The sequence below is a fragment of the Paramormyrops kingsleyae genome, chromosome 2 (genome assembly GCF_048594095.1).
Source record: "Paramormyrops kingsleyae isolate MSU_618 chromosome 2, PKINGS_0.4, whole genome shotgun sequence".
NCBI classification, from domain to species: Eukaryota; Metazoa; Chordata; class Actinopteri; order Osteoglossiformes; family Mormyridae; genus Paramormyrops; species Paramormyrops kingsleyae.
The window spans coordinates 5,121,389-5,149,160 of NC_132798.1; the positions used below are offsets into that span (position 1 = coordinate 5,121,389).

Sequence of the window (27,772 nt, forward strand, 5' to 3'; positions counted from 1 at the left end):
GAAATACTGATGCGATTTCAGGAATGCAACTTGTTTGGTCAGTTTATTTGGGGAAACTGAACCATCTAGAAGCAAATGTTGACAGCTATTAGTTTACCCCAGAATACATAAACGCCCTATGGAAGGTACTGTATGATGTACATCATTGCAGTAGATTATGAGTGGGTGGAATTAGCGGACTTGACAGAGGTGGAAACTTCAGATTTTTTTTTTGTGTAACCTCAGAATAAATGAAACCACAGGAAGTCAAAAGAGAAACAGATGAAACACGATGAGAAAATGTTTAAATCTGAATACTCATGCAGAGAAGGTCAGAAACATTTAGCAGTCAGAAGCATCATCACAGATCTTGTATGAAGGTCTCTTGGCTGCCCCGAAACAGAGATTTCTGTAGGGCTTTGCTGCCTAACCCTTTTCCTGGGGATGTGCTGGACACGTGCAGAATACCACTTATTCAAGTATAATCTCAGTTTCTGAAAGGGGTTGAAATTGTTTTACTCCAAATATGACGTCATACTTCAAAGGCGCATGGCATTGTCTGTTCCGTTTTTTTCTATTCTTTATGTCATTATACATATTCTGCATTAAGACACTGTAGCCACAGATCCACCGATCCCAGTGTACTCGATTCTATACCATGAACATCACAGTTCTCATTGTTGGCAGCCACAATGAAGGAGTAGCTTAGCTGGTAGATCTTGTCAAATGAACTACTTCTGTGAGGGGGGGGGGGGGGGGGGTCCTTTATTATACTATGAAAAACCATATGATTACAGTTTAACCTGGTTCCCAAGGAAATCTAAGAGGGGAACAAAACACAGAACTTGATCTGAAAGGGGGTGTCACCAATAATACTGAGATAGCTAGTAAACAAAGTTGCCTGATTAACCAACAGACTAACAGCATGGCCACCATTGTGTAGTCAAACCTGATCAACCTGTTCAGTTGTGTGAGTCTAGCTTTTATCTATTAACATGACGATTACTTTTCCTGTGAGTATGAATTCAATATGGTGTTATTTCAATTGTGAATGAAATGGGCAGATTATGATTTCATGAAAATTGTTAAAATATGTTCTATTAAATAAAAAAAGCAATGGAAGCAGAATACAAGGAGAGGTGTGGCTGGTTAATAGGGTGTTCATGTGCAACAGTCACTGCCGGCAACTTCTTTTGTGTCAAAAGCAAGAATTAATAGATAAAGTAATAATATTTGTTATCAGCATCGCGGGATTCTAAATGTGTCATACCTACGAACAAAAGAGATATCTTTTCAAAATACTTAGCCTTAATCAGCTACTCGGAAATAGGAAATTAGTTTGCCCAGTGATAATGTACATGCCTGAACTTCCACACTTACATATGTAATCTTTCTTTAATGTAATTTCTGTGTCCACGAGTGATTTAAATTTAAATCGTTCTTAAGTTATTTCGCCTAAACCGAAAGCAGCAACAGCTGGCCCTAAATGTGACGTGAAGAGTTTCATGCGACTTAAACTAGGTGTGGGTTTAAATCCCAGTTCCTCTTGTAGTATATGTATGTTGCACATCAATCAGTTAATTGGTTTTAATCTTAATCAAAAAGCGATCGCAAAATCCACGGATACTTGAAATATGTTACACTGCATTGCTGAATGTTATCAATTCGTAAGCAAGCCCTTTCACAAAACGGCACATTTTCTCGCAAGTCCATCAGTCAAAATGGGACATAAACTTATAAGATGCGCGGGTTATGAAAATTTGAAAAGTTTTCTTTCCACGAAATAAATAACAAGCGCATCACTAGTTTCTGGTTCTCTTTTGGAAAAAAAAACTAGATCATATCCGGGGCTGGTTTATTCTAATCGGCATCGCTTTACCCGGAAAAAAGACAGCTTCAGTGCTACGAACCAGACGCAGACGAGCACGTTCAGTGTTCGCAAGCAGGATAAGCGAAGCCGCCTTTATTAATAAAATGTGGAAAGTTAACGTCTCTGCTTATTAGCGCTGGGACTCTCTGAACTACTCGACTTTGGACAACGAATTCCCCAGAGAGCACTAAATACTTACTGTTCGGGTAAGTTACTGTTATTTTTAGGTTTATTTGCGGATTGCAGTTAGTGGAGCTCTGGATGGTGTGGTAGGTCAAGTGCTACACAGGAAACTTGAAGCTGCGAAAAGTTGTAATGGGAGCAACATTTCGGTAAAATGACAGCCTTCCAGATGTCCACACTACAGCAATTTACGACTCCCTGCTATTTAAACTACAAAATATAACTACATATTTCAGCAGATGCGTATTGTGACGAAAGGGTGCTGCATGATCAATTTAATTATTTTTCTTGGCCCAGAATAAAACCCTAGTATAGTCTAACCACTATTTTTGTATCATTGTGAAATTCTTAACTGGTGCTTTTATATTAAATGTTATGCTGATTTACATAATCCTTACTGAGTTCATTTTAAAATGATACATAGTATAGCAATTATATGATTATTTAATTCTTTGTTATGGAACTCTTCAGTGTTCAGTTTTTGAAAGGTCACTTTTCAGATATGTATTATTTGCGATGTATTTTTATTTTCTAAGTAAAAACGAAGACCTATGAATTACTGAATTACACTCATCCATCTTCTAACCGTTTATCCGGGTCAGGGTCGAAAGCAATTATTGATTTTTTTTATTATTATTTGAGAAGCAATAAGACAATAATTGTAACTTAAACTGAGGAGAATGCATTTGTCTTTGACAAGTGCAGATCTGGTTTTATGAAAGGTTTAATTTTCAAAAACGTTACTCTGCTAGCCTGCGTGTAATATGATATATCACTCAGTGATAATATTACTGCTGAATAATTTCCAATGCATTAAAGTTCTCTGTTATGCTTATGGAATTGAAAACGAGTTGCAAACCATTTAAGTATTTTAAATGTATGAAACAATACTTTGAAAATGATATACTCTATTTACCAAACCAACTTAACGTTGTATATTGTAAACCATTACACAAAGGTGTTTGCAGATAGGCCTATTGTGGGGAAGTTATTAAAAGTGGTTAGATAATTGGTTTGATTATCATAATGCTGTAAAGCGGTTTAAATCTAGTTTTCTAACAATCCCATTATGTTTTATTTATTTTATTAGTGTCAATCTCTCACTTTAAAGCCAATTAAAAACTGAAGACTGGCCTATTTTTGTCAGTTGACTATTATGCTTCTCCAAACAGATAATTACTAGCCTGGCGAATAATTAGAAAACAGGTTCCTAATGACAAGGTGGTTATTGACAAAAGACGACCGACTAAATGTGACATGTTCCCACACGTAATGGTTTTAATACAAGATGTAAGGTAGGCCTCTGCCTTTTTCGTGTACAAAGGCCTCATTGCAAAGATCTGACTGAGGCACTGGTAGGCCTCTTGTATTATTACACTGCTTCTCAAATCCTGAAATGACCATCGTGTCTGAAAATTGAAAACTGGTTGTTCTTTTGAAACCCATGACTGTCAGATGGGGACTCACTGGTCGTATTATGTAAGAGCTCTTTTGAGGTTGGCTGTTGGCGAGGTCAACACCATGGCGAATTCTACAAAAAAAAAAAAACACAGACATGGTATTTACAGTTTAGTTTTTTTTTTCTCAATCAATGATCACAGATGAGTCTCATCACAGATCTTCAGGTTAAGGATCCTTAATTCCTTACAGTTCCATAGCCAGAGACCCGGGGTGTCAGACTCCAGTCCTGGGGGGCCGGAGCCCTGCACATTTTTGGGTTTCCTCTAACTTAACACACCTGGTTCAACCGCTTGTGCTAATTACCACACAGTTCTTGAGCTGAATCATTAGTGGGGGAACGGGGAAAGAACTAAGCTACACTGGACTCTGGCCCCCCAGGACTGGAGTCTGACACCCCTGATATAGACAGTAGTAAAGGCAAAATTTAATACCATAAAGTTAAACGAATGCATGCATTATGTATTTTTTTTAGCAGATGTTAGAAACTAGAATAAAATGCTGTCACATTACAGTACAACACATGATCCACACCTTTATATAACACAGACCAGTGTATTTGAAATTATTCATGCATTTTGACAAATCTTTATTCAAACTGGCAGTTTAATGGGATGTTATATAATTATGTTTATTACAACCAATTGTTCTTACAGCTGACACATGTTAAGAAGTTGAACCCCAGGTAACATTATGCTTGTCTGCTCCTGGGGTAGTGTCACATCCTGCAGGTTAAATTTCTGATTGGATTCTGATTCTGATCAGTGCAGAGTGTCTTTGTTTACAGGAGTATTCACCGTGCCTGTGTATTCGGAGTGTGGCGATGGTTCCCTGGACGAGCTCACACACACTCACACACACACACACACGCAGGGTATACATATCCTTATGGGGACCGCTCATTTATTTCTATGGGAAAAATGCTAATGCTAAGTATGACAACCTTAACCCCTACCCTACCCTAACCATAACCATAAGTAACCAAACAAAATACGAGAGTTTTTGCATTTGTAGTTTTTTCATTGCAGTCATGGATTTTTATAAAATAGTGTTTTCCCAGTTTCTTGGTCCCCATAAGGTAAAAAAAAATTCATCACGTCGTGGGGACATTTGGTATACCTGGACTCACACACACACACACACACACACACACACACACACACACACACACACACACATGTGGAGTGGCACTGCTGTGTGATACCTATAATGGTCCCTTTCATATTAGTGGTAGGCTGTGTGCCATTACCTAGCAGAGAGAAGTTAACTGCCTCATCGCTCTTACTGCCCGTCGCAGATGTGATTAGGGACCTGACACTCTACACAAATCAAGGGCATATCCTGAGTGAGGCTCTTGTGTGTATGTGTCTTAACTTCATCACGGGCTTAATATTGGATTCCATGTGACCAGCCAAGCTTTCTTCTGCAGAGAGCATTAATTTCACTAGCGGATGAAACTAGTGACTAGTGGTTGGATTAGATTTATTTTTACAGCTGTTAAATACTCTTCAGAAAGAATTTACATGTGTTAACAGATCAGAACTTGTAAGTAGTTTTAACTAGATGAAACTTGATGAAACCGTTAATGAAATCATTTATCAGTGTCCTCATTTTGATGTGACTATAGAATGTGAGGCTCAGCGAGCCACATGTGTTATTTTCTTTGGTAATGTGAAAATAGTGTATTTTAGACTCCTTTGTTGCTGGCAGGAGTTCACAGAGTGCGTCATAATCCTGCCCCATCCCACACGGTTAACCATTAAAAAACTTCTTCTGTGAGTCTGCTGTTGACTACCGTTGTAGGATTTGCTGACTGGAAAGAGTATTTATAGTAAATTGTGCGTGTCTTTCTGGACTGTCCCTAATCACAATAACCAGATGTTAGGACTGACCCTATACTTAATAACGAGTCGGCTATCCTGTGTGTTTATGCATTACCTACATAACAAAACACTACTCTGAAACTACATATTGAACATCTATTGTTCATTATTTTGCTGTTTCATTTTTTTCCCTTAAATTTACAATTTGTGGTCACTTTGTTGTTGGGCAGTTCAGGACCAAAAGCTAAAAATCCAAACAAAGATTTTGTTTCTACCAACCGGTTCAGCATAAAGACTCAGCCACAGAGAATCAGCTGGTTGGCAGAAACAAAATCTTGGTCTGGATTTGTAGTTTCTGGACCTGAAATGCCCAACAACTATCAGTTTTTTTTTTGCCAGAAATTCAGAATATGCAAATACCCTTAAAGAGGTCACTTACTCTTAACAAAAAAAGTTTCCTTTTAAAAATAGATGCATGTAGCCTTTTAATGTATCAGTAGAATATTAATGGTAATAAGTGCTATGAGCCGATGATGAAAAGTGTCCTTTCATTTGGAGGGTCTGCCTGCCCCTTGGTCTTTTATCTCACATCCTGGCCAGCTTGTTGTCATTTTACACACTGCAGGCCATGTGGATTCATGTTGAGGAGTGACAGCCAGCTGGAGTGGTGCTGGTTCTGTCTCTGCTGGAGATTGCTGCACCGTACGCCTCTGTAAGTGGCGCTTGGGCCGGCCGCCCCAGAGCCCCAGGCTGACTGAAACCCGCCCGTGTCCCCGCAGTCGCGCCCAGTCATGTTCCGCTGGAGCAGAGCTCTCGGGTGGTGCTGGCTCATGACGTAATGCGGACTAAGACCACAATCTCTGTAAAATGACCCTGGCTGCGCGTGATTCGGCCGCCCCAGAGAGGTTCTGTGGGGGCTGTGTGAATGCGGCACTGCTGCAGGGTGGAATCCTCGCGACGGGCATCATGGCTGCTTTTCAGCAGAGTATCTGTTCCTCATATGCTAATCATGACATTGCGCCTTTGGGCAGCCGCCTGCATCCCACAAACCCGAAAGCGGGGTCAGATTTTGCACTGGTGGCATCGCAGTAGCTGAATGGATAAGTGAGGCCCTTTGTCGTCCTGTGGACTGCTCAGTCCGTCGTTGGTGCTGACAGTTGCAAACTGCGGCTGGTTTCGGGGGGATGGGGGGGGGGGGGGTCTGCTGGGATCCCTGTACATCCCGCTTGTCACTCCACTTTCTTTGGGCTCCCCATGTGCCAAAGAGCAGCGTGATATGAACGGCGGGTCGTTGTGCATGGCTGAAAGCAGGTCAGGATTCTGAAGGTGACGGGTCTGTTTTACTGGCTTTTTTTCCCCTTTGTGTCAACATACAGTGATGTGCCAGGTCAGTGGAGAAGGGTGGCCTCTTGCTGCCCATTTCTCAAGCAAAGCACAAGGTGCCCATTTCATGGCCCAGCAATGAACTGTAGCCAGAGGAGGACATTTCAGGTCCAGAAAGTAAAAATCCAAACCAGGATTTTGTTTTTTCCAACCAGCTGAGTTGTCTATGTCACTGTGATTCTTTATATTCAACTGGTTGGTTGAAACAAAATCTTGGTCTGGATTTTTACTTTCTGGACCTGGGATGTCCACCTCTGACTGCAGCTTAGATAGATGGTCAGAAGTTCAGCAGCTGCTCCATCTCTCTGGCCTAGAGCAGCAGAGATGGGACCTGCATGTGGAGATCAGGATGCTTAGCTTTTTCTGTGAATGGAGCTGAGCTCACGCTTCATATCTAGCCGGCTAAAATGTGCCTGCATGCAGATACCCTAGCAAAGGTTTTTTTTTTTTTTTTTTTTACTTTTTACAAAAAAGACTCAACACTGTAATTTTCCTGTCAGATGAATGAAATATTAATGAGTATGCATCGATGACTTGTGGCTTCAATGGTTAGGTCATTGCTTGATTTTGTGCACAGATATGAGTTCATGCTTGTGTGTGTGTGTGTGAGAGAGAGAGAGAGAGAGAGTAATTTCTCCCATCTGAGTAAGGCAGTAAGGTTTTCTCCCCGGTTGTTTCCCGAAACAGGGTAATGAGAGAGAGCTCCAGGAATGCCTTATGTGGATCGACAGAACCGTAGCTGCGGCTTCTTGGACATCGAAGAGAATGAGAACAGCAACAAGTTCCAGCGGAGGTACTTCATCCTGGACACCCAGAACAACCTCCTGATATGGTACATGGATAACCCCCAGGTAGGCCGGCCTTTCAGCGTCAGGGACCGTCAGCCTTTCCGGCCTCGAAATACATATGTTTTTTTTTTCCATTTTCTTATCCCCAAAACAACTCCATTCAGCTGTAGTGTGACTGGCGTCAGTCTGAGAAGATCCTGGATACATGCTAGATACAAGGCAGATGGCCAAAAGATAGCTGCTCTGGTTTTTGGCTGAGGCCCCACAAACTATACAAAGTGTTGCTTCATTCGTAATTGTTCTTCCCTTTTGAATATGTAGATTGCTTAATTAAATAACATTAGCTTCCATTATAAGGTTTATGTTTTTATAGCTAACATATCATTCATTACATCCATACAACATATTAAACAGTTAAGCATTTCTTGCATGAAAGGCTGTATAATTTACATCTACTTTTATCTACCTACAAAGTAGTTCTGTCTTATGTTTCCTTTGTGATTTTATCTGGCTTGTTGGATTTTTCTTCTGTTTCTGCTCCGTCAGCAGTGTGAGTGATCATAAAATAAGTTGTCTGTGTTCCAAATTGTAATTCTTTTGTACAGGAAGTGTGGTGACAGTATATGCTAAATACTTGATGTTTCTCTGTTTGTACAGCATGGGAATTGTGTACTGTAGCCAAGCAACATAAGTGGACATTTGCAAAAACTTTTCAACACTGTTTTTGCACACTTGTTGTAACCTGAACTTTGCTTGAGTTTTCTATCCATGGGTTGTGACTGTAACTCTACAAATACTACAAATAGCCAATTTTGAAATAATGGGCCAGTGAAGTTTTTCTATATTACAATGACTTACAATCCAAACGGGGACCTCAAAAGATGTCCCCAAAAGTAGGGAAATTTCAGGTTTTACCACACTTTGGGGACAATTTGGTCCTCAAATGTGATCTATACAAACACATACACATACACACACACACACACACATATATTAACTCTATAGGCAAAACACAAGGTCAGTACTAACTTAGAATTTCATAACATTTTTTTCAATGAAAAACTAAATCAGAAGTCAAAGTGGCAAAATTCAAAATGTGCTTCAAACCAAAAGTAAAGGAACATTAAAGGGGGACTAAAGACTCAGTAGGACTAATGTATTATTTTGTCCTTCCTGAATTTATGGGCACTTTAATGCATTGACTTGAAAGGGGCCTCTACCCCCCAACCCGCCCCCCCCCCCAACGGACAACTTTTATTATCTCCCCCCCCACCCCCCCAGATGGACAACTACTCCATGGTAGAAAATTGCACACTGATCAGGTTAATGCCCTTTTACTCATGGGCCATATTTTTATCAATGAAAAATAAATAATCATTTATATCTATGCAGCAGATTAGGTCAGTGCATTTGCTTATTCTTGAAATATATTGTAGTAGACTGTGACAATAAATCCCTTTAGTGCTGACTAAGGAGCGACACTAATGATACAATGTGTACCAGCTCATAGGGGGGGTGGCGCTGGACAGGATTAACTATTTTCCAGTGCTCAGTATCAGACAGTCAAGAAGAATGGGGCAGCTGTGAGTTAGTCCTGAGAAAAGCTGTGCTGGACCGGAGCAGTTCCAGAGGTGGATGGGGAATTCACTGGAATTTTTATGTGTGTATCTGCTGATTTATCTAATGGTGATCTGGTTAGGTACATAGTAACTCAAACGAACCTATACGCTGCACAGGTAGTACAGACATTCTAGCCTGGAAACAGTTAGGAAGCTTTTCGTCGCATTAAATATTTTAAGAAATGTTAAACACTGCAGCGTATAGGAATTACAAGACTTTTTCCTTACAACGCCTTCATATCCTTTCTAATAAGTCATGAGCAAAAGAATATTATTTATACTTGAATGCCATCAAGATCCATTTACTTAACCAAAATTGAAATGTTCATGAACTGTCCCCCTTAAGGCTGAATGCAATTTTCTTGGGGCTCAGAGTTGACCTTTTAAAGTTGTTAAAAGATTTTGAGTCTTGAACTGTTAAAAGAACTTAAAGTCACTGTGTCATTATTTTTTGACTATGTGCAGGCAGTAGACAGTTGACGTAAATAACCCATTCCGCAAATTTTACATAAGTCGGATTTACCTCCATATCATTCAAGGTACCTTATAGCAAAAACACATAAGCCAGAAATATACTATACTAAATATACTAGTAAAACATCCAAAAGATCATATTATATAAATGAAAAGATTAAGTGTAAATTTGCTTACAAGTGTATGTTTCCTTTCCCTGGAGCCTGTGAAGTCCCAAGACTTTAAAAAAAAAAAAAAAAAATGTGCACGCAAGATAATTATGTTGCGCACACAAGATCACTAGGGTACTGAGCAGATATTCACATATGTGAAATGGAGCTAGGGCTGTACGATTCTGGAAAAAACGTGAATTATTATTATTATTTTTTTGCTTAGAACTGAGATCACGATTTTCTGTAATGATTTTTTTCCCCTCAAATTTAAACATTTATTGCACTCATTCAACTGCAAAAGGAAACAACAAAACATGATTGTGCCAAACATATGATTGATCCAGGACCGGCGTATCAGCTTCTGGCCACAAAAAGGAAGCGCTCAATGGGCCATTCAATTAGGGTAACCAAAGCAGCCGTACCGAAAGTTCCAGTACCAAAAGTTTCAGTACCAAAAATGCCAGTGGGGTACTATTTGGCACTTCGGTACTTTGAATTGGGACTGAATCGACAAATAGCCTGCCTTTGAAAAACAATGCAACCCCCGTCTTGAAAACAGTTGCGAACTCAGAAAACAACAATAAACGGGGTAAAAAAAACTAAAATTAAAAAATAATAATAATGGATGCGTGGACTAATGAAGTGACCCAAGCTTTAATTGTGATCTGGTCGGAAGAACCAGAGATCAGGATAGTATTAAAGGCAATTTTCATAATATAGTAGGACAGGACGGTATTGGAAAATTTCTAAGTATCGCAATGTGATTTTGTTATAATAAATATTGGGGTATTTATAAAACAAAAAAAGGAGTTCCAATATAAATGTCTCACAAACCCGTCTAGCAGTGATTTAAACAGCGATGGTAAAAACGATTATCTGAGAGAACGCATGCAGAGCTCATGTCAAACTTTAAACATATACTTGATAATCTTGATGGAATAATAATTAAAATTGCAAAAAAAAAATTTTTCCTGTGACAGAGTAAAAATGTTTTAGCGAAACCTAAACTCCCTGCGCTATAATGTCTGTACCAAATTGAATGTAAGAAAAAGTCTGATCTTAATCTAGCTGGCTAACGTTGTAAGAATTGCATGTGCACAACGTGCAATGTTAGTATTAATAACGCACATCGTCCAGCCCTTTAATATACGACAGCCCTTTTTCGAGTTCAGTATAAAAAACCTTGCCTTGTGTTGTGATGTCATGCAGCACCAGTACCAGATTTTACTTCAGGGGAAAACCAACACCTTGAAGTACCATATTTTTGGTACTTTCATAAGGTACCAAAAGTACGGTACCTGGTGCGGTGGATCTTTTAACAAAAGCAAGCCAGGCAATTTTTAATCACAGATTTTTGATGTCCAGTACTCAGATAATTAGTGTTTAATCTTGATAATAGCTAAGAAAATTGGCCATTGCCGATATAATGAGACATTGGTTCCACATTTTGAGTTCATGGGTTTGCAGAGTTCTGTATGGGCAAATTGTAATCTGTTTTTGAATGTCCATATGTGCATTTTGCATTTGCTTAGAGTCACGTGCCCTGAGTGTCCATTTTCTTATTCAGATAGTGTAATGTACCAATTCATGCAGATCCTATGAATACTAGTTTTTCTGTGAGTCCTGCTCAAACATTTGCAGATATCTAAGAACCAATTTAATGCTAATAGAAGCAAATTAGAGCAACCCGCTTATATTTGGGGAAATGGTTTGCTTCAATAAGAAAATAACTGAACTCACCAATACCATCGTTTGATTCGCAAGACTGCAATAGTTTAACGCAACCGACAAATTACGCATTACCAAAAATCTTAATTTTCTTAGTTTAGTGTTTGCAAAATACCAAAGGTGTAGATTAGGGCAGTACTGTGGCAGTACTGTGGGGGGGGACCGTGTGTGTTTATGGGGACGGGGAGGTTTGGAGCTGTTTTGGTCCTTACCAATGCTGCAACCAAACCTTCGCCCTTGCAAGATACATTTGATATTTGGCATTTTTCTATTATATGTACTAGTGCCATCAAATATCAGGATGTGAGGATGATTTCACATAGTTTTCGCATATTTTCTCTTTTATGTACAACGACTCTCATCAGAAAGACGAGGAGGTGAGGCAGGTCCTAAGCTGTCAGATGAGATTGTGGTCTATCGGTCAGTCTGCATCCCTGTCCTCACGTATGAGCTGCAGGGTCCTGAATATGAGCGGCTGAGATGAGGTTTCTCTACAAGAATGTCGGACTTGCATCCGTAGCAGGGAACCAGTTTAGTAATCCACAGAAACATCAATATAATAGTGATAATTTATTTATCCCTGTTGGGGAATTGGGTAGTTTCCATGTATCCCATCATGCTCTCCATGTATCCCATCATGCAACTTGGTGAGAGCAAGTTGTGGGGTCAGAGCACAAGGCTGGTTAGTATCCAGCGCCCCGAAAGGAGTTGGGGTTAGGGGCCTTTCTGAAGGGCACAATGGAAGCATCACTACACAGGATTTGAATCAGCAGTTCTTCTGATAACATGCAAAGCGTCATAACATGAGTCATAAGTCCTTGAAATGGAGATGCTGCCTCCTTGAATTGGGAGGAGTCAGCTGAGGTGATTCAGGCATCTGGAAAGGATGCCACCTGGCTTCAAAGGGAGCTGTTCTGGGCATGTCTCACTGAGCGGAAGCCTTGGAGAAGACCCAGGAGATGCTGGAGATATAATCTCCCAGCTGCTTTTGCAATGTCTGGGGATCCCCCAGAATGAGCCACACTCTGTGGTCTTGGGATGAGAGTGATCTGTTTTGACCAGATGTGGATGGAGTCATGTGGATGAATGATGTGGAACTTATGCTGGTCAGGACACTGAAACATGTCCATTATATGCACAAAGGAAAAGTAACTTGCTGGCTAAACAACCCAGCATATCCTGTGGCTGATAAGGACTTCAAGATGCTTTATATAGACATTACGACGTCATGAAGCGCTTTACATTATCCCTGCCCAGTGTTTTCAAACAGCAAGCCAGAAGATTGTATAGTCCAGGTATCAATGTGTAAGGTCCAGTAAAATTACAGAAGCTGATGTCTGGGCAGGCAGGTGCGGAAGCTGGTTCCTTGTGAGATGGAGGGATGGTAGAGTCCAGCAGCAACCAGGAGAGGACTGCAGAAGTATGGTGATAATAAAAGAGTAGAACTGACACCCAGAGCTAAATAATTAGCAGTGGAATCATTTTTTTGGTAGCTTGGTATGTCTGAAGCGGATTTGGTACAGTCTACTCATGACACCAGAGGTACTATTATGCATCATTTTAGAAGTTCCTTTTAGGAGGAACTTACAGTGTTCATATTCTTTATATACCCCGTGTCATCTTGTCTTAAGGATTGCTTTACATTTAAAATGGTATGGAAAAAGTTTTCTAAAAGCATTTGAAAGCCTGTGATTATACAGTTGTAAAAATATGTTTAAACTGCAGTTGCACTTTATAATAATATATCTGATTCAAGTCACTGTGTAGCTGTGTCTTTAGGTTCTTTGGCTGTATGTTTTTTTATCAGAAAGAATCAGCACTTCATAAACTTTTAAACATAACTTTGTAACATCTTGGGAAACAAATATAATGTCTTGTTACAGTATAATGCGTTTTAACATTTTGTGTGTCCAATTATATGTGTATCTTTTAGGTAATTAACAGGTAAAGTGTTACATTACTTACAATTCTTGCTCTGTATTAAAGGAAACAGTTATTTTCTTATTGAAGGTCTGCAGATTTTGATACATAACCTTTCCTGACTACATAATGGTGCTTCATGTTAGCCTTCACATTAGCCAGTTCACAATAAATAAATTATCATAAATTGATATCTTTAAGAGAAATTCTGTTTAAAATCTCCTCTAAAAATGTTTGGTTTAATTCTCTGGCAAGTAATTTTCCTTGGATGTAAATTTCTTTTCAGAACTTGCCCTCTGGAGCGAATGCTGTGGGCAGCCTTCCTCTGACATACGTCTCCAAGGTAACGCCCTGTTCATGCTGTCCTGTTCAAAGATCCATAATAAATGTTTCCACTAATATGTATTTATAAAGTAATTAAATTAAAAATTAGCTAGTTTACATGTATATGTACGGTTGGTATTGAGTTCAAAATAATAAAGACACGTACTAATAGCGTAGCATAGCTGGTACACAAATATATATATATAACTGTTTCTTCAAAAGCTTGATGTGGTTTTTTTTGCCTTCATGACCGTATTTCTCTTCCTGGCCTTGTGGCAGGTCAGCGAGGCTACAGCAAAACAGAAACCAAAAGCAGAATTCTGCTTCGGTGAGTGGTGGCATCTGGAAAGGGCTGTTATCGCTTTCTGCTGAGGGCGTGGCCTTCGTGGGTGTGCAATGCATCCCTCACCGGAACATGCCATGCCTGCTTGCAGACTATAAACCAAAACGCACGGGGGCTTTTGCTTCCATTTTCCGTAGCTTCTCTTTTATGCTGATGACCCTTGCCACAGATATCTGCCCTCATGACAAGACCCAGTAATTTTTGCTCATGGATTTAGATGTTTCCATGCACTATATCCAGCAGATTTCCCAGAAAATAAACATTCCTGGAGGGCTCTTTCTCATTTATTACAATTGGCATGCTATTATCAATTTATTTACCTGACAGTCATAAATAATACACATTACCAAATGCTGCAAATTTGTGAAGAGCTGTTGACTGAGTCATGTGATCAATATGTCCCATATTGTATTTTGATGTCATTTTGTCCTTAAGTGTCGCAGGCTTTCTTGTAACGTCACAGGAATTATTGTGTGTGTAAGGTTTAGCTTCCTGCTTCTTTTGGGATAATGTGGCTTCATTCTCATGAAAGAGAAGCAACCATAACTGCAAATTATATAGCTGAAGCCTTTCTTCTCTTTGTTGGTTCTTATGTAAAAAAAAAAAAAAAAACTGGCAAAAACCCACAGACGCTAGAGTCAGCTGATGCCCGAACATACTGACTTTTTGCAGCACATTTCTGTGTATGTGAGAATGTGTCCTTGTGACTAATGTTGCCCTTCCCCCCACAGTCATCAATGCCTTATCCCGTCGATACTTCCTGCAAGCCAATGATCTTGTTGATTTGAAGGAGTGGGTGATTGCTTTAAATAACGCCACTAAGATCACCGTGAGTCTCTTCTTTAACATTTCTCTTTTTGTTGATTTTACTTGATATTATTAAGCGCTGTGTGCTCAGCTAGCTAATGTCTATGTAAACTAAGCAAGTGTTTCTGGAATATATACGCAACCGATAAGCCATAGCCCAAAATGCCAAAACGGAGCAGGTGTAGCCTAATTAAAATCATATAAGCAGAACATTGTAGATGCTGGACATACATCAAGAGAACAATGTTCCTTGTGTGGTCAGTTTGTGTCGTTCTTGGCCCGTACTGCCTATGATCAACCTTTGTCCCAAAGTAGTACAGCGAGGTTTCATCTTAACAAGGCAAAGGTACATAGAGAATTATTTCTGATACTAGACCAGCAGCGAGATGAGCAGACAACCAATCAGAAATGCAGCTAGAAGATCAAGTAGCTTTCTTGCTTAGTTCTGTTTTTTTTTTTGCTTTTGACAGTTTCAGGATTATTATAGAAAGACAATTTTTATATTACTTTCTAGTGGCTGTTGACAGCACTTTAAAAATAATTTTTATTTGCTACTTCTTTTGTCACAAATTAGTATGATTGTCAAATTGTATTTTGCCTTGTTTGAGAAATTGCAGTGATATATTTGTACAAGCTTTGTCTGAGGTGGTATGTGTGAAGAAAATGACATCTGACTGGTGTATTAGGGGATAGTGATGATGGACATCCTGGAAATGGAAGGTGCAGAGCAGAGCCTGCTGATACACTTGTGCATCTGTCTACTGATGGTTTATTTCCATGGTCTCCAGTGTAGAATAGATTTCAGAAAGAGAGCAACGTTAAAGCCCCACCATTGCTCATATGCTGTAAACTTGTCTGTTTTTTCCCTTAAAATTAGACGTGATATTAAGCATGCTAAATTCATACTAATTTTTTTTCTTTTAATTTTGTTACTTCCTGAGCAACTGATGATGAAAGCAAACCCGTGTTTTCAGAATCAAGTGTCTGCAAGTATCTGAAAAGTACCAGATCTTGCACGCCATGCACCCAGCGTGTTATGTATGTTACGAGACATGCATGAGGAAGTGGATGCTGTGCTGATAGTTCCCATGTGACCATGGCATGTTGTGACAGTGCACGTGGATCAGCCCTTGCACGATGTGGCGTCTGAGGTTGTCAGTTCAGGGTGTAACTACGGTTGGGACTCTGCCTCCCTGATATATTGCCATTCTTTGAAGGCAGGCTGAATGGCAGACTGTCCAACATTCGTTCTTCGTGCCCCACCCACTTCCTCATGCTGAAATGTATGCCAATTTTAGCTAGGGAGTGAAAAGAGGAAGGCACTCCCTGGAAGGACAGATCGTGTGCGCCGCACGTCGCTGTCACGCCCCCCCCGTGCCTTAGCTGTTTCATGGAATGCCGTGAACCCCTAGTATGGGCATTTGGAGAAGCGTTCTCCATGCTCACTGGCTCTGTCAACTGAAGCGACCCTCCAACGACTTCGGCAGAATGACAGTTACGCTACAGGAAGCCAGGCTGAGGCTGTCAATGTGGTATCAGCCGGGAGGATGTCATGGCAACCAAAAAGATTTAGCAGTGGGCTCCACTTCTAAATTTTAACATTATTGTTTTTTCAATTTAGCTGCCTTCCTGTGCATTACTCATAACTTCTGTGTAATTCAAGGAGGGTAGAGAGAGGCTAACTGACCAGAGACAAATGATTTGCACAAACCTTGGAACAACTGTTGCAGCAGCATGCCAGGAATTCAGTCACCAAGTACATATATGTTCCCTTGGAAACCTTAACATTTTATGTAGTCCATAAACCTATCCTAGCTTAATAAATATACTTTATTCAGTAGTGTTGTTGCAGATAATCACGTTTATTCTATCTAGTGTTTTCCTAGAAGTGTTAATAACTTTATATCAACAGTTAATAATTGATGGTGCCTGTTGTTCTGCTGTTTTATGGCAACTAATTTCTCTTGGAATACACACACACACACACACACACACACACACACACACACACACACACACACACAAATGTAGGGTAAACATATCCTTATGGGGACCGCTCATTCATCTCAATGGGAAAAATGGAAGCCCAATACATGAAGCTCTCAGTGCACGGATTTGGTGCTGGGGTTAATGCCAGAGGAAGTTTGGAACTCCACAGTTATTGAGTCAACAGAGCATTGGCGACTTTTACTCACTGTGCGCCTCAGGACAACCCCGGCCTGTTACTAAACACTTCCACTTTGCAATAATACCGCTTATAGTTGACCATGGAATGTCTATCAGGGAAAAAAAAAAATCACAAACTGACTCACAAAAAATTACTTGATTAAACTTGATTATCTTATTATTAAAAAGTATTGATTTAAATGTTCCTTGCAATTTGGCAGAAAGAATACGGTGCATAGAGGATGAGGGTCCAAACAGAGTGTGGAAGCATTAAAACTGAAAATGAAGTCGTCTGTCAGTATTGCAAAGCAGAACTTACAGTATATCACCACAGAATAACTGCAATGCAAATGCATCTTAAAATAAGACATTTGGATTTAATGGACTGACCCAATAATGCGAGGTTAGCAGGGTCGGGCAAAGGCATTAAAGGCAAATACTGGGGGGGGGCTCCATTCAAAGGGGGTGCCCAGATACCCCTAAAGATAGAAAGGGAAGTGGGAAAAATGAGAACTTTTAACTTTTAACTATATTTATTTACCAGTTGTGTTTTACACTTTTATTTCAAGATCATTAAAAAGCGCATTAAATAAGCAAATCTTGTTAAATAAACGATAGGCGCATTTTTTGCTTTGCTCTCCATTCCATATTATGTGCTGACGGCATCTTTAAGTGACGCCGATAGTGCGCAATACGAGTAACGGTTACTAATCCAGAAAGACAGTATCATGTTAAAAAGACCAAAGGCCTCCGGTATCCAGAGAAGAAAAATAAGAAGAGGAGGAAATAATGGGAAAAAGACACAGGTAATAATCAATGATGAGAGTAATTATTGTGTATGTGATCCATGGAGTACAGTGTTACTAGTTTACTTTGGATAATTCGACATTTGCTTATTTAATAAATAGCTAGACTTAGTCACCCCCCTACCAAGTTCATTAGGGAAAGTTGGGAATACTTTTGGGAATGGGGAATAATCTACAACATAAGATTGATCATGATTGTCTCGGAGAGAGCATGCAGAGCTCATGCAAAAACAGCGGCGGTAAACTAGAATGCTTTTTTTTACATTTACTAGATAATTTTGAAAAGGAATCATCATTAAACCTGCAAAGCTTGCTAAAGTTTGTTTCCAGAGATTGTTTAGCGCAACTTATTGATGGTTTGCCCTGCGCAAAAAATGCTATGTCGATATTGATTATCATCTCGTGTTGTGTGAACCTGACGGGTCGCTTTGCCTGCGTGGAGTTCGCATGTTCGGACGGTGTGTTTGTAGCGGATTCTCGGATTCCCTTCCACTATCCAAAAAACATGCAAGTGAACTGGAGTGCCTAAACTGACCGAATGGGTGATTGAGTGAGCCACCTGCTATGGTTGATTGGTTGGTTCCTTCCTCATGCTACTTATATATAAACGATTACTCGATAGATTACTCGATTATTGATAAAATCGACAGTGACAGCCTTAGTGTCATCCTATGACAGTACCACGCTTGAATTCACCGAACTCTTCTGAATTACCCATTCTTTCACAAATGTTTGTAAACTTGATTGCATGGTTAGATGCTTGATTTTAGTTACTGTACCTGTGGCAATGAGTCTGAATGCAACACCTAAATTAAATGATTGAGAGGTGTGTCCCAATACTTTAGTCTGAATACTGCAGTTGAAAATGGTGTCTATGATTGATTTAAGCAGTTAATGCCTGGGTGTCACCTTAGTCTGCCAGCTGAGTTGACTTGGGGATCCAGATTTTATGGATTGCTTGTTTGCACACTAAACAGGTATGTGGACTTACAGGCCAGCCTATAGCATTATTGTTCTTAAGGGAGGGGTGTGAGAATTGAGTGAACTGCACGTTTGGGACACACCTGTCAGCCTTTCGAGACTCTGACAGCCCTGCTTTATACTCCAGGAAGGTGTTGAGCTATAATAAAGAATTGTTTCATCAGTTGTTCAGATCCGGTCTGTTTTCCTTTCCTCTCAAACAGTCTGCTTGTCTAGCTGGATGATCTGGTAGATATACCCAGGAAGTATATTTTAAGCTACTGTTTGACGTCTGTCACTGAGGTCATTATAAAAGAACCTATATCCCTTTATCCCATTTATGGTCTATAAGGTAGTAGGTGCGCGTTGCCTTCTGAGTGAGATATTCTGTATACTGACGTATGGTCGGACCAGACGATTAGTCTGCTCTGGTCCTTTCCCATAATAGAGGCCCAGCCGAACACCACCATTTAGGCCGGGCATCCTGACATCGCTGGGACTAACTTTGAGGACATCGGTGTTGTGTTACTCACCCACTGCACACACTGTCCTCCCTGCGGTGTACTTGCTTCACACCTTATTCCACTGACTTTGTGACACACACTCGCTACTCCTCAGCCTTGATAACTTTGTCTGAAACTCTGAGTGATCGATGTATGCAAAGTTAGGGGATTTAGGGCAGGATATGAATGGGCTTTATGAAGAAAAAGTAGCATTTTAAAATATGAGCTTAATAATATTGACTGTATTGTGCATCTGTTAAAACATGTATATGTTGTTAAGTTGTCAAGGATGACAATTTCATAAGTGCAGAAAACATTCAATATGTATGTGCTGTATCTCTTATTTGTTAAAGTATCTGTATCTGTTATTTGTATCAGTTTTGAATAGTTGTATTTATATTACAATGCGCTTAAATTTGTTGTATATCTGAAACCTATTTTGTTATATTAATTACAAAGCATACAGGCTACTTTTGCTGGGTTAGGATTGTGATTATTGGTGTAGCCTGAACAGTAATGAAGTAGCTATGAAATCAAGCCCACGTTCTGATTCGTCCTTCTGTGACATCCGACTCGCTGCTGCATCTTCTAACTGTAACTCAGAAGATATTAGAGCATTGCTAATGTTAGTGATACCCAAGCTGTCTGGTTTGGGAAAAAAGGTCAAGCAGCAGAATAATGGAATAGCACAATATCATTACTGTCTTTGTAAATATACAAAAAAAACTCCACCAATGCTAATAAAAACAATTATATAGAGAGAACTAAAATGGTGCAGTAGTTCAGTCTTATAATAGATTCTTGCATCATTAAACTTAACAGTGTGCAAGTATTCAGGGCATGCTAGCAGAATGTCCTCACCTTGCTAAACAGGATGGTTTTATTAAACAGGTTCTGCTTGAATTGGATAAATGTGCAACAAGTTACTGTTTATCAGGACATATTTTCTAACTTAAATGTTTTACTAAATTTAAGTGCTTTTTTGATTGACAGTGGTAGCAGCCTAACAACCTGAATCCAAAATAGATGCAATGTCTAAATATTCCTGAAGCTGAAGCGAAGCAGCAGTTTGGCTGAATAATAAAAACACAAGAATCGTTGTGTCCTGTCTTGGGTTTTGTCTCCTCAGCTGGATCTGACTTTTTTACATAACATATGGGCTCAGCATTGTTTATTGGTTATTTGATATTAAAAAACCAGCACCTGCTTTTTGTAAATTGAGAGCTTTCAGTTTGAATGCTTTCCCATCTGCGGTGCAACAGGAAGTGCTGATGTATGTGCTTTCAGGCACTTCCTCTATACCCACTGTGTGTTAAAGGTGGAGGTAAAGTGGAAACTCTCTGCTGGCCTTTATAGCCCCCTCTCTCCCCAGGGAAACATTAATCCCAGTGGTATTCTACAACGCTGCCTTACATGTTACATGTTAGTTCTTCCACATGTAGACATAGCACATATTTAAAGGCAGGCCATTTGTGTAGTTCTTCTGCTGGTTGCATTTTGCGTTTTACATTTTCCCCCATTAATTTAGCTAAAATTTATATCTGTAGCAACTTGCCTCACTACTGAGGGAGGAAAAAAATCAACTTCCTCAATGCAAAAACCACACTTCTTTTTCTGAAGTAACATCTACATATTTGTCGATGTATATGTTGTACTATAAAGGGTAATGCAGCACAAATTTGTGGAATCAGGATTTCTTAGTTTGAATGTGTGAGTATATTACAAAGGAGAGCCTGGAACTGAGGTAACCACTTGGCACCCAGAAGACGCGAGATGAAGCAGCCTGACCATTTCATAGGAGCTGACATTCTGTAGGTGTTGTGGTTAGGTGCCATTTAACACTTTGAAGTCTATAACCAAAATATCTGTTGCCAGTTGCTGCAATGCCAATGTCTTTGCCTAATGAGCCATTTCAAGCTTTGCACACAAATTCAAAAGAACGGCAGCCAGGTTATAGCTGATCACCACTAATCTTCTTCAGGTCCCGAAAGTAAGCAATGCCCAACCAAAGTCTGAGGTTCCCAAGTCAACGGCGGAGCACCAGCCGAAGAGGCAGCAGGCGTACAAGACTGAGATTATCGGTGGAGTAGTGGTGCACACTCCAATCTATCAGGTACTATGACTTACAGTAACTGTGCTCACTTACTTTCCCATAAAATTTGCTTGCTTGGTAATCAGTACTCACAAGTAAAATCTTGAGAACTTCTTTTCAAGCTCAAATTTCGGTTTTCTTTCTAGTGACAAAACTGCCCAGGCTACCCAGGGGTATAATATGTTTTCTAAGTTCAGGTGACAGATGAGAGATAGGATGCCAGACTTTTCATGGAGCCTTCGGGTTTAGTTAACTGAAGCACTAAAAGAGGAGAAAAAAAAACGGATAAAGTTGTAGAGCGCGAGGCTGGTCTGGGCAGCAGTGACATCCCTCCCTGCACCTGCCTGCGTCTGCGTCTGCGTCTGCTCTGCGCTGGTACCACTTCCTGCCTCTGGCACTGTTGTCCCCTACAGCGCTTCTCCTTCAAGGTCTCAGTACGCTTTTGCTTTTACGTTTGTGCCGATCCGCAGCATCCCCTCTCGTTGCACATTTGGGTAAATCTCACTCACTAATGTTCCATTGTGCAACCCTTCAGTTCAGGCTGCAAATTTGCAGAATGTACATTTTCTGTGTGTTCATTACCATGTATGGTTTTTTTCCTACCAAGTTACTATGTATGTGGTTAACCCTGGGAGGAACCTGTAATGCCTTATGTGATCAGTCATCCCCCACCCATCTCCCCAAAGTATGCTATACTAATGCTTGTCTGCCTTCCCATCAGATTTTACTGCACTCTGTAACTACTCGAGACCGTAACTACTCAGCCTCAGAAAGTTTCAAAGACCTTCGAGAAGTTTTAAAATGTGGCTATTAAATCACGAGTGCAGTTGGTTACAGATAATTCAAGTATTCTGTTCAAACCTCAGATGAGTGTAGTGAATTACAGTACCCAGATAATTCACATATTCAGACCAAAGCTAGGATGAGTGCAGTACGTTTTAGTACCCAGATAATTCAAGTATTCAGTCCAAACTTACAATATCCTGATAAAGTATTCAGACCAAACCTCAGATGAGTGCAGTGAATTACAGTATATTGAGTAGAGTCTGGAAGGTTGTGTGATCAAACCCTGTGGCTGCTCAAGGGATGCTGGTGGACCCTGCTCTCTGTCACCCACATCCTCATTTGCATGTTGCCTTGAACAGAAGCATCTGCTAAATAAATTAAAGTAAATTCAGCAATATAGTAATCAGCTAGTAATCAGCTAGTTCAAGTATTCAGCCCGAAGATGAGTGCAGTGAGTTACAGCACATGTTTTGTGTACATCTTTGGGTACGTGTCTGTATTTGGGCGTGAGTTTAATGTTTATGTGACAGAGTTGCTGTGTCTGCAGAATGAAGGAGAGGACAATGACCCTGGTGACGCCGGCCTTCGTACCCATGTCCGCGGACTACCAAGCTCGGTGGCTGTCACCAAGCCAGGTGTCGTGAGATGGGGCTTTTGCGTCAAACAGGGGAATGTGGTGAGTGTGCGACAGCTGCCCTACCAACCACGTGCTAACCCAAGAGGAAAGTCACGCAAAAAGGCAGAGTGTTTTTTTACCTTTTAGAAGATGCTATTTTTCCCGTGTCAGATACTATAATGTGATGCTTCATTATTCTTTCAGAGGAAGAGCTGGAAGCGAAGGTTCTTCACTCTGGATGATAGTTCTGTCAGTTATTACAAGTGTGACACGGTGAGATTCCTGCATAGGTCACTGCTAACTAACAACACAGTGCTCCCAAGTGTCAGCATTGCACTTTGGTGTCCCAGCAGAAGCACTTCCATGTCACATGTGTCTCTTGAAGGATTTTGTGGCCTCACATAGACATAAAAAAATATTATGGACGTGTATAACGGTCAACTTTGGACGTGGCCATTTTCTGCCATTCCCTTTATTGAAACGGCAATCTGTGTAGTTCTGCAGGAAGGATGTGACAGCAAACGTTGCTGCATTTGAATTGTGGTTTTGATTTAGTTTTGACACACTTGTTGCAACGTCGTTCCTAACGATCTTGAGAAACCATAACTGCAAGATTGAGCGATTATCTCTTCAAGCTACGATAGTGGCAAACTTCTCATTGCAGTTAGTACTTCACAATGCATTTCACACAATTAAATTGCATTGTTCAAATCCCAGGGTTAAAGTTAAAGGCAGATGCAATGATGAAAATCCGGCCAGTGAAACCTTTTACATCTTTCCACCTCTGCAACTGGCTTTATGAAAAGACCCCCATCACCCACTCTGTACTGTGAAAGTCCCTTGTCACAAATCTCAGTGCTGGGGTGGTTAATGAGCCTTCCTTTCTCTCCTTGTTGTTACACTTTCTTCTTGTCTATTGCAGTAGTGCAAAAAGATATATCCAGCTATTTTGTGCATATTTGTTTTTTTTGGTGTTTTGTATTTGTAAAGTTTTTTTCTGTATGCATATTTATAAAATTAAATTTAAGCCAGCATACAACTGGATATTGCTTAGATAAAGTAGGAAGAAATTTTTATCAAATTATTAAAATGAAATATGTGTCAATATATTTGTGTCTGTCAGGACAAAGAGCCTCTTAGAGCCATTCCTTTGAAGGACATCCTCAAAGTCCATGAATGTTTTGTCAAATCAGGGTAAGAAAATGTCTGATACACCTTGTAGTCTCTGCACTTTATTGTATTTTAAGCAAGTTGGATGCACGTGGGTAATTCTTTTATCAACACAGTTTTTACTATAACGTTTCTTAGGGATCTGCTATTGCGAGATAACCTGTTTGAAATCGTCACAAGTGCTAGAATCTTCTACATACAGGTAAGTCTGTACATGTTTCTCTTTATTGGGTAAATCATTAACATGAAAGAATATGCTATGAATGTTGTACTTTACTTTTATTCTCACTTCTTGAAATGTCTTTGTGGTACAAATGCCACAAATCTTTTCATTCTTTAATCTCTGCTGCCCTCTTTTCCATATGTTGGAAATTGCACTTTAGATGTAGAAAAAAAATTACTGTCGGCAAGCCATCCAAGTAGCCTGGTTATTAAAGGGGAATAAATTCAGTGTAAATCATGCTATCTCTGTCATATTTTAAAGTTATATTTTTATAATGTGATATATATGTGTTGCTTTTATTCTTTTACTGGGGAAAACTGATCTGACAAGATTGCATACTAACTAAATACAGTAAACATGCTGTAAAAATACAATAGTTCTCAGGGGAAAGAAAATCTTGACAGAACGTGATATCTGCAGACTGATGCGGTTTGGTCATTGATCAACACAGGCAAATATGAAGGGTCAGTTTGTGAATAGATGGGCCCCTCCCTCTCTCCCGTCAATAAGTAAGGCAGGGCATCAAAAGCGGGGGCCGCGTCTTCCTTGAGCAGCCACGCCATTCCTCCGCGAGGCGTGCGTCCTGCCCTGCACCTGTGTTTGTGCTCACGGTCTGCGGGGTGCTCATGCTCCTCAGGTCCTGTTTACATCGCTGAGCTTCCTTCCATCTGTGTTTACGACAGGACTGAATTTATTTTTTTCGAAATGCTTTATCACCCATGTGTGATGCTACTGATGTTTTTTTTTTTTTTTTCGGATAACCTGCATGTTTTTCTTTCTCGATCAGAAAAATAGCGGGAAAAAAATGACATGCTGAGCGTTCCCTGGGGAGTGTGGTTAGTTAAAGGTCCTTATATAGTGTGTGATAGGTGGTGAGACTGGCTTTGTTTTCATTAACCAAGCCTTAAGAAGAACTTTAATTATCTCTGTGCTGACAGCATTAAAGAACTGAATGCAGTGGTTTTAGTTTTACAAAGTGAATGACTGGAGAAACACATCGAAAAAACATAATTTTAAAAAATGTCCAATTTTTATTAGTTCTGTCAGACTATAAAAGCTTGTAGAGAATCTTATTGTGTTAATCCTTTATCGCCACCTATCATCAGTAGCTGCTACTGCAGCTTGGCAAACACCCCTGGAAAGTACTTCTGCAGCTGTGGGTGGTCATGAGGCTCAAGTCACCACTTGAGTTTAAAATCAGTCCCTTTAGTGACACTTGTTTAGATATAAATTTATAGATTCTCTCATCTGATGCGCCAACATAACATTACGTAACATAAACGATTTGTGCAGCTGAGTCTATTTGCTGGATTGATTAGATTGTTTACTGGTACCACAGCACTCCCAGCTGGTTTACCATTACCTGCTATTCCATTTTGACCCATTTATATGCTTCGTGCTGAAAAGTGGCTGCTGCCTGGATTTGGCACATGAACAGTAAATACGTCTGTGTGTGTTTCAGACGGACACTCCGGAGGATATGCATGCCTGGATCAAGGCCATCTCTAGCAAAATCCAAGAGCTGCAAGGCCCTGTTAAGGTAAAGTGTGACTCCAATGACCCTTTGCCAGGCTATTATCTACTATTATTTCGAGATGGATTCGATGTAAACAATACTAAGTCCAGTATTGAGAGAATCCTAGTTTTATTCGCATTTATTAACTTGAACAGTAGTGTTAAAGAATTGCGGAGTCCAAAAGTGTAGGGGATATCTTTTACAGGTTACACTCAAATTTTAACCCATTGCTTTGAATGTCCTCTATAAATCTGTTAAATATAATATCTAACAATAAAGGAATGTACGGATGCTTTAGATAATGTGGTGCCGGGGTCTTAGTGTAATTTATCCATTAATTCGTGCATGTATAGCAGTTATTTTTTATTGAACTTCATCTGGGTACCGTCCTTCCTTCAGGAATCTCTGTTTAGCCGGTCCACCTCTTTGCATCGTGGCAACAAGCCCCCGAGTTCTGGGCCTCGAAGGAGACAAGCGGGTGCTGAGGAGAGGAAGACCCCTCTCACCAAATCGTGCTCAGTGGCTCCATCCTGGCAGCCGTGGACCCCTGTGAACGCCGCCAGCTCTGAGCTGCTCACGGTAGAGGAAGGGGAAACGGTCTTCAGCTCCTTGCCCCCCCTGCCAGCAGGGCCCGAGAAGGATCTGGACCCAACAGGCGCCCGCCGTCGCCACAGATCTCAGCCGCAGGCTAACACTGACAAAGTTTTCCCCTTTAACATTGATGATGACGGCATACGCACCACCGATGTATAGACTGTGGCAAAGGCAGGACAAAATAAAACCTGCATCGTTCTCGGAGTCTCACCGCATTTTCATGACGGCTTAGTCTTGTTTTCCTGTTGTGCCTGTACTGGACACGCTGCTATGTTAGTGAAGGCTGGTAGTGATGACATAGAAAAAATGGTACATTCTGGGCTTACTGCTTGTACCCTTAACAAGGATGCTGGAAAGGTACTTGAAGGAAGGATTGAGGAGGAGGTATAAACTTGTGAATATTCCTAAATTGTATTTGTTTATTCTCATTACATTCTATGGAACAGTATCTCCTATTTTTACTCTAATCTTCTGTGAAGAAAGTACTTAATCTTTTTTGTACTTTTGTTTTTTTAAGTTTTCTTTTACTTTTAATGTTTTTTTTTAGTTGATATTTGCATAGATTGTTTTATTCTTGCTATACCAAGTTTTCGGTGATCGCATCACCTTTGCACTTGGGTTGGCAGTGGGTTCAGTAGAGAGAAGAGGACATCTGGCTTGCTTGAAGTTTGTTTTTCGACACATTTTGATTTTTACATAAGTATTGTCAGATATCCTTGAATGGAAAATTGGCATGCCTGTCTTTTATTTTGTCAAGCTTTTCTGATTTTGTTATTGAACTCATTTGCTTAAAATAGCAGAATTGGAGAGCTGTAAAGTGTTGAAATCTGGCTACATTGTTTTATTTGTCTTTTCTTACTCTAGCTTTGAATGTTTTCATTGTTGCTATATTTAGACATAAGGGGAGCCCATGGATTAAGAAATTATTTAATGAACAATCTGCCAAAAGAAACTGTAATATTGAAGGAATATCAGGCATTGTTAAGCATTTTATATTTTATTACTAGGGAAATGCTTATTCATTTGTTACATTTATTTTCCCATGTTTTAATTTTTATTACCATCAGCATATTAAGACTATCATCACAATGGTTCAAAAATAAATGAAGGTTTTATTTTTAATGGATGTGTGGACAAAAAAATAGAAAGAGTTTTGCACTAATATACAATATTTGTGAAGCAATTTCACAGAAAATTATAGAGTATACCTTTGTACAATAAATACAATGCTTGATCACATAAAGCAGCTTTTTAAATACCAATGAATCTTTTGATAGTGTAACTTAAAAAGGTCCAGTGTTTTTGGTCTAAATTTGGAAAAGGTATTTAGTTAATTAAATAGATAAATGGGAGCATGTATGTTCTCCCTGTGTCATCATGGGGCTTCCTCTATGTTTTCTGCTCTCCACCCACTTTCCAAAAACATGCCAAGGTGAATTAGAGTTGCCAGATTCTCCATAGGTGTGAATAGTGTGTGTGCCCTGCAATG

The 27,772-nt window shown here is 39.9% G+C and overlaps 1 protein-coding gene across 1 annotated transcript; it reads left to right on the plus strand.

Annotated features, from left to right (window-relative positions):
• The first annotated feature begins 1,843 nt into the window (after positions 1-1,843).
• Positions 1,844-27,539, plus strand: plekha2 (pleckstrin homology domain containing A2). The gene is made up of 12 exons (XM_023838586.2): positions 1,844-2,055; positions 7,384-7,547; positions 13,664-13,720; positions 13,981-14,029; positions 14,776-14,873; positions 21,268-21,399; positions 22,712-22,840; positions 22,985-23,053; positions 23,904-23,974; positions 24,089-24,152; positions 25,636-25,713; positions 26,089-27,539. The coding sequence occupies exons 2-12, from the start codon at positions 7,407-7,409 to the stop codon at positions 26,440-26,442; spliced, it is 1,242 nt and encodes a 413-aa protein (XP_023694354.1). The 5' UTR covers positions 1,844-2,055; positions 7,384-7,406; the 3' UTR covers positions 26,443-27,539.
• Positions 27,540-27,772: the final 233 nt, after the last annotated feature.

What these genes read in the sequence shown, in the direction of transcription:
- plekha2 (XM_023838586.2), top strand. Translation starts at nt 7,407, where the DNA reads ATGCCTTATGTGGATCGACAGAACCGTAGCTGCGGCTTCTTGGACATC. An exon ending in AAAAGCAGAATTCTGCTTCG is followed by an intron (nt 14,030 to 14,775) that starts GTGAGTGGTGGC and finishes TTCCCCCCACAG; the next exon opens with TCATCAATGCCTTATCCCGT. An exon ending in GAATGTTTTGTCAAATCAGG is followed by an intron (nt 23,975 to 24,088) that starts GTAAGAAAATGT and finishes AACGTTTCTTAG; the next exon opens with GGATCTGCTATTGCGAGATA.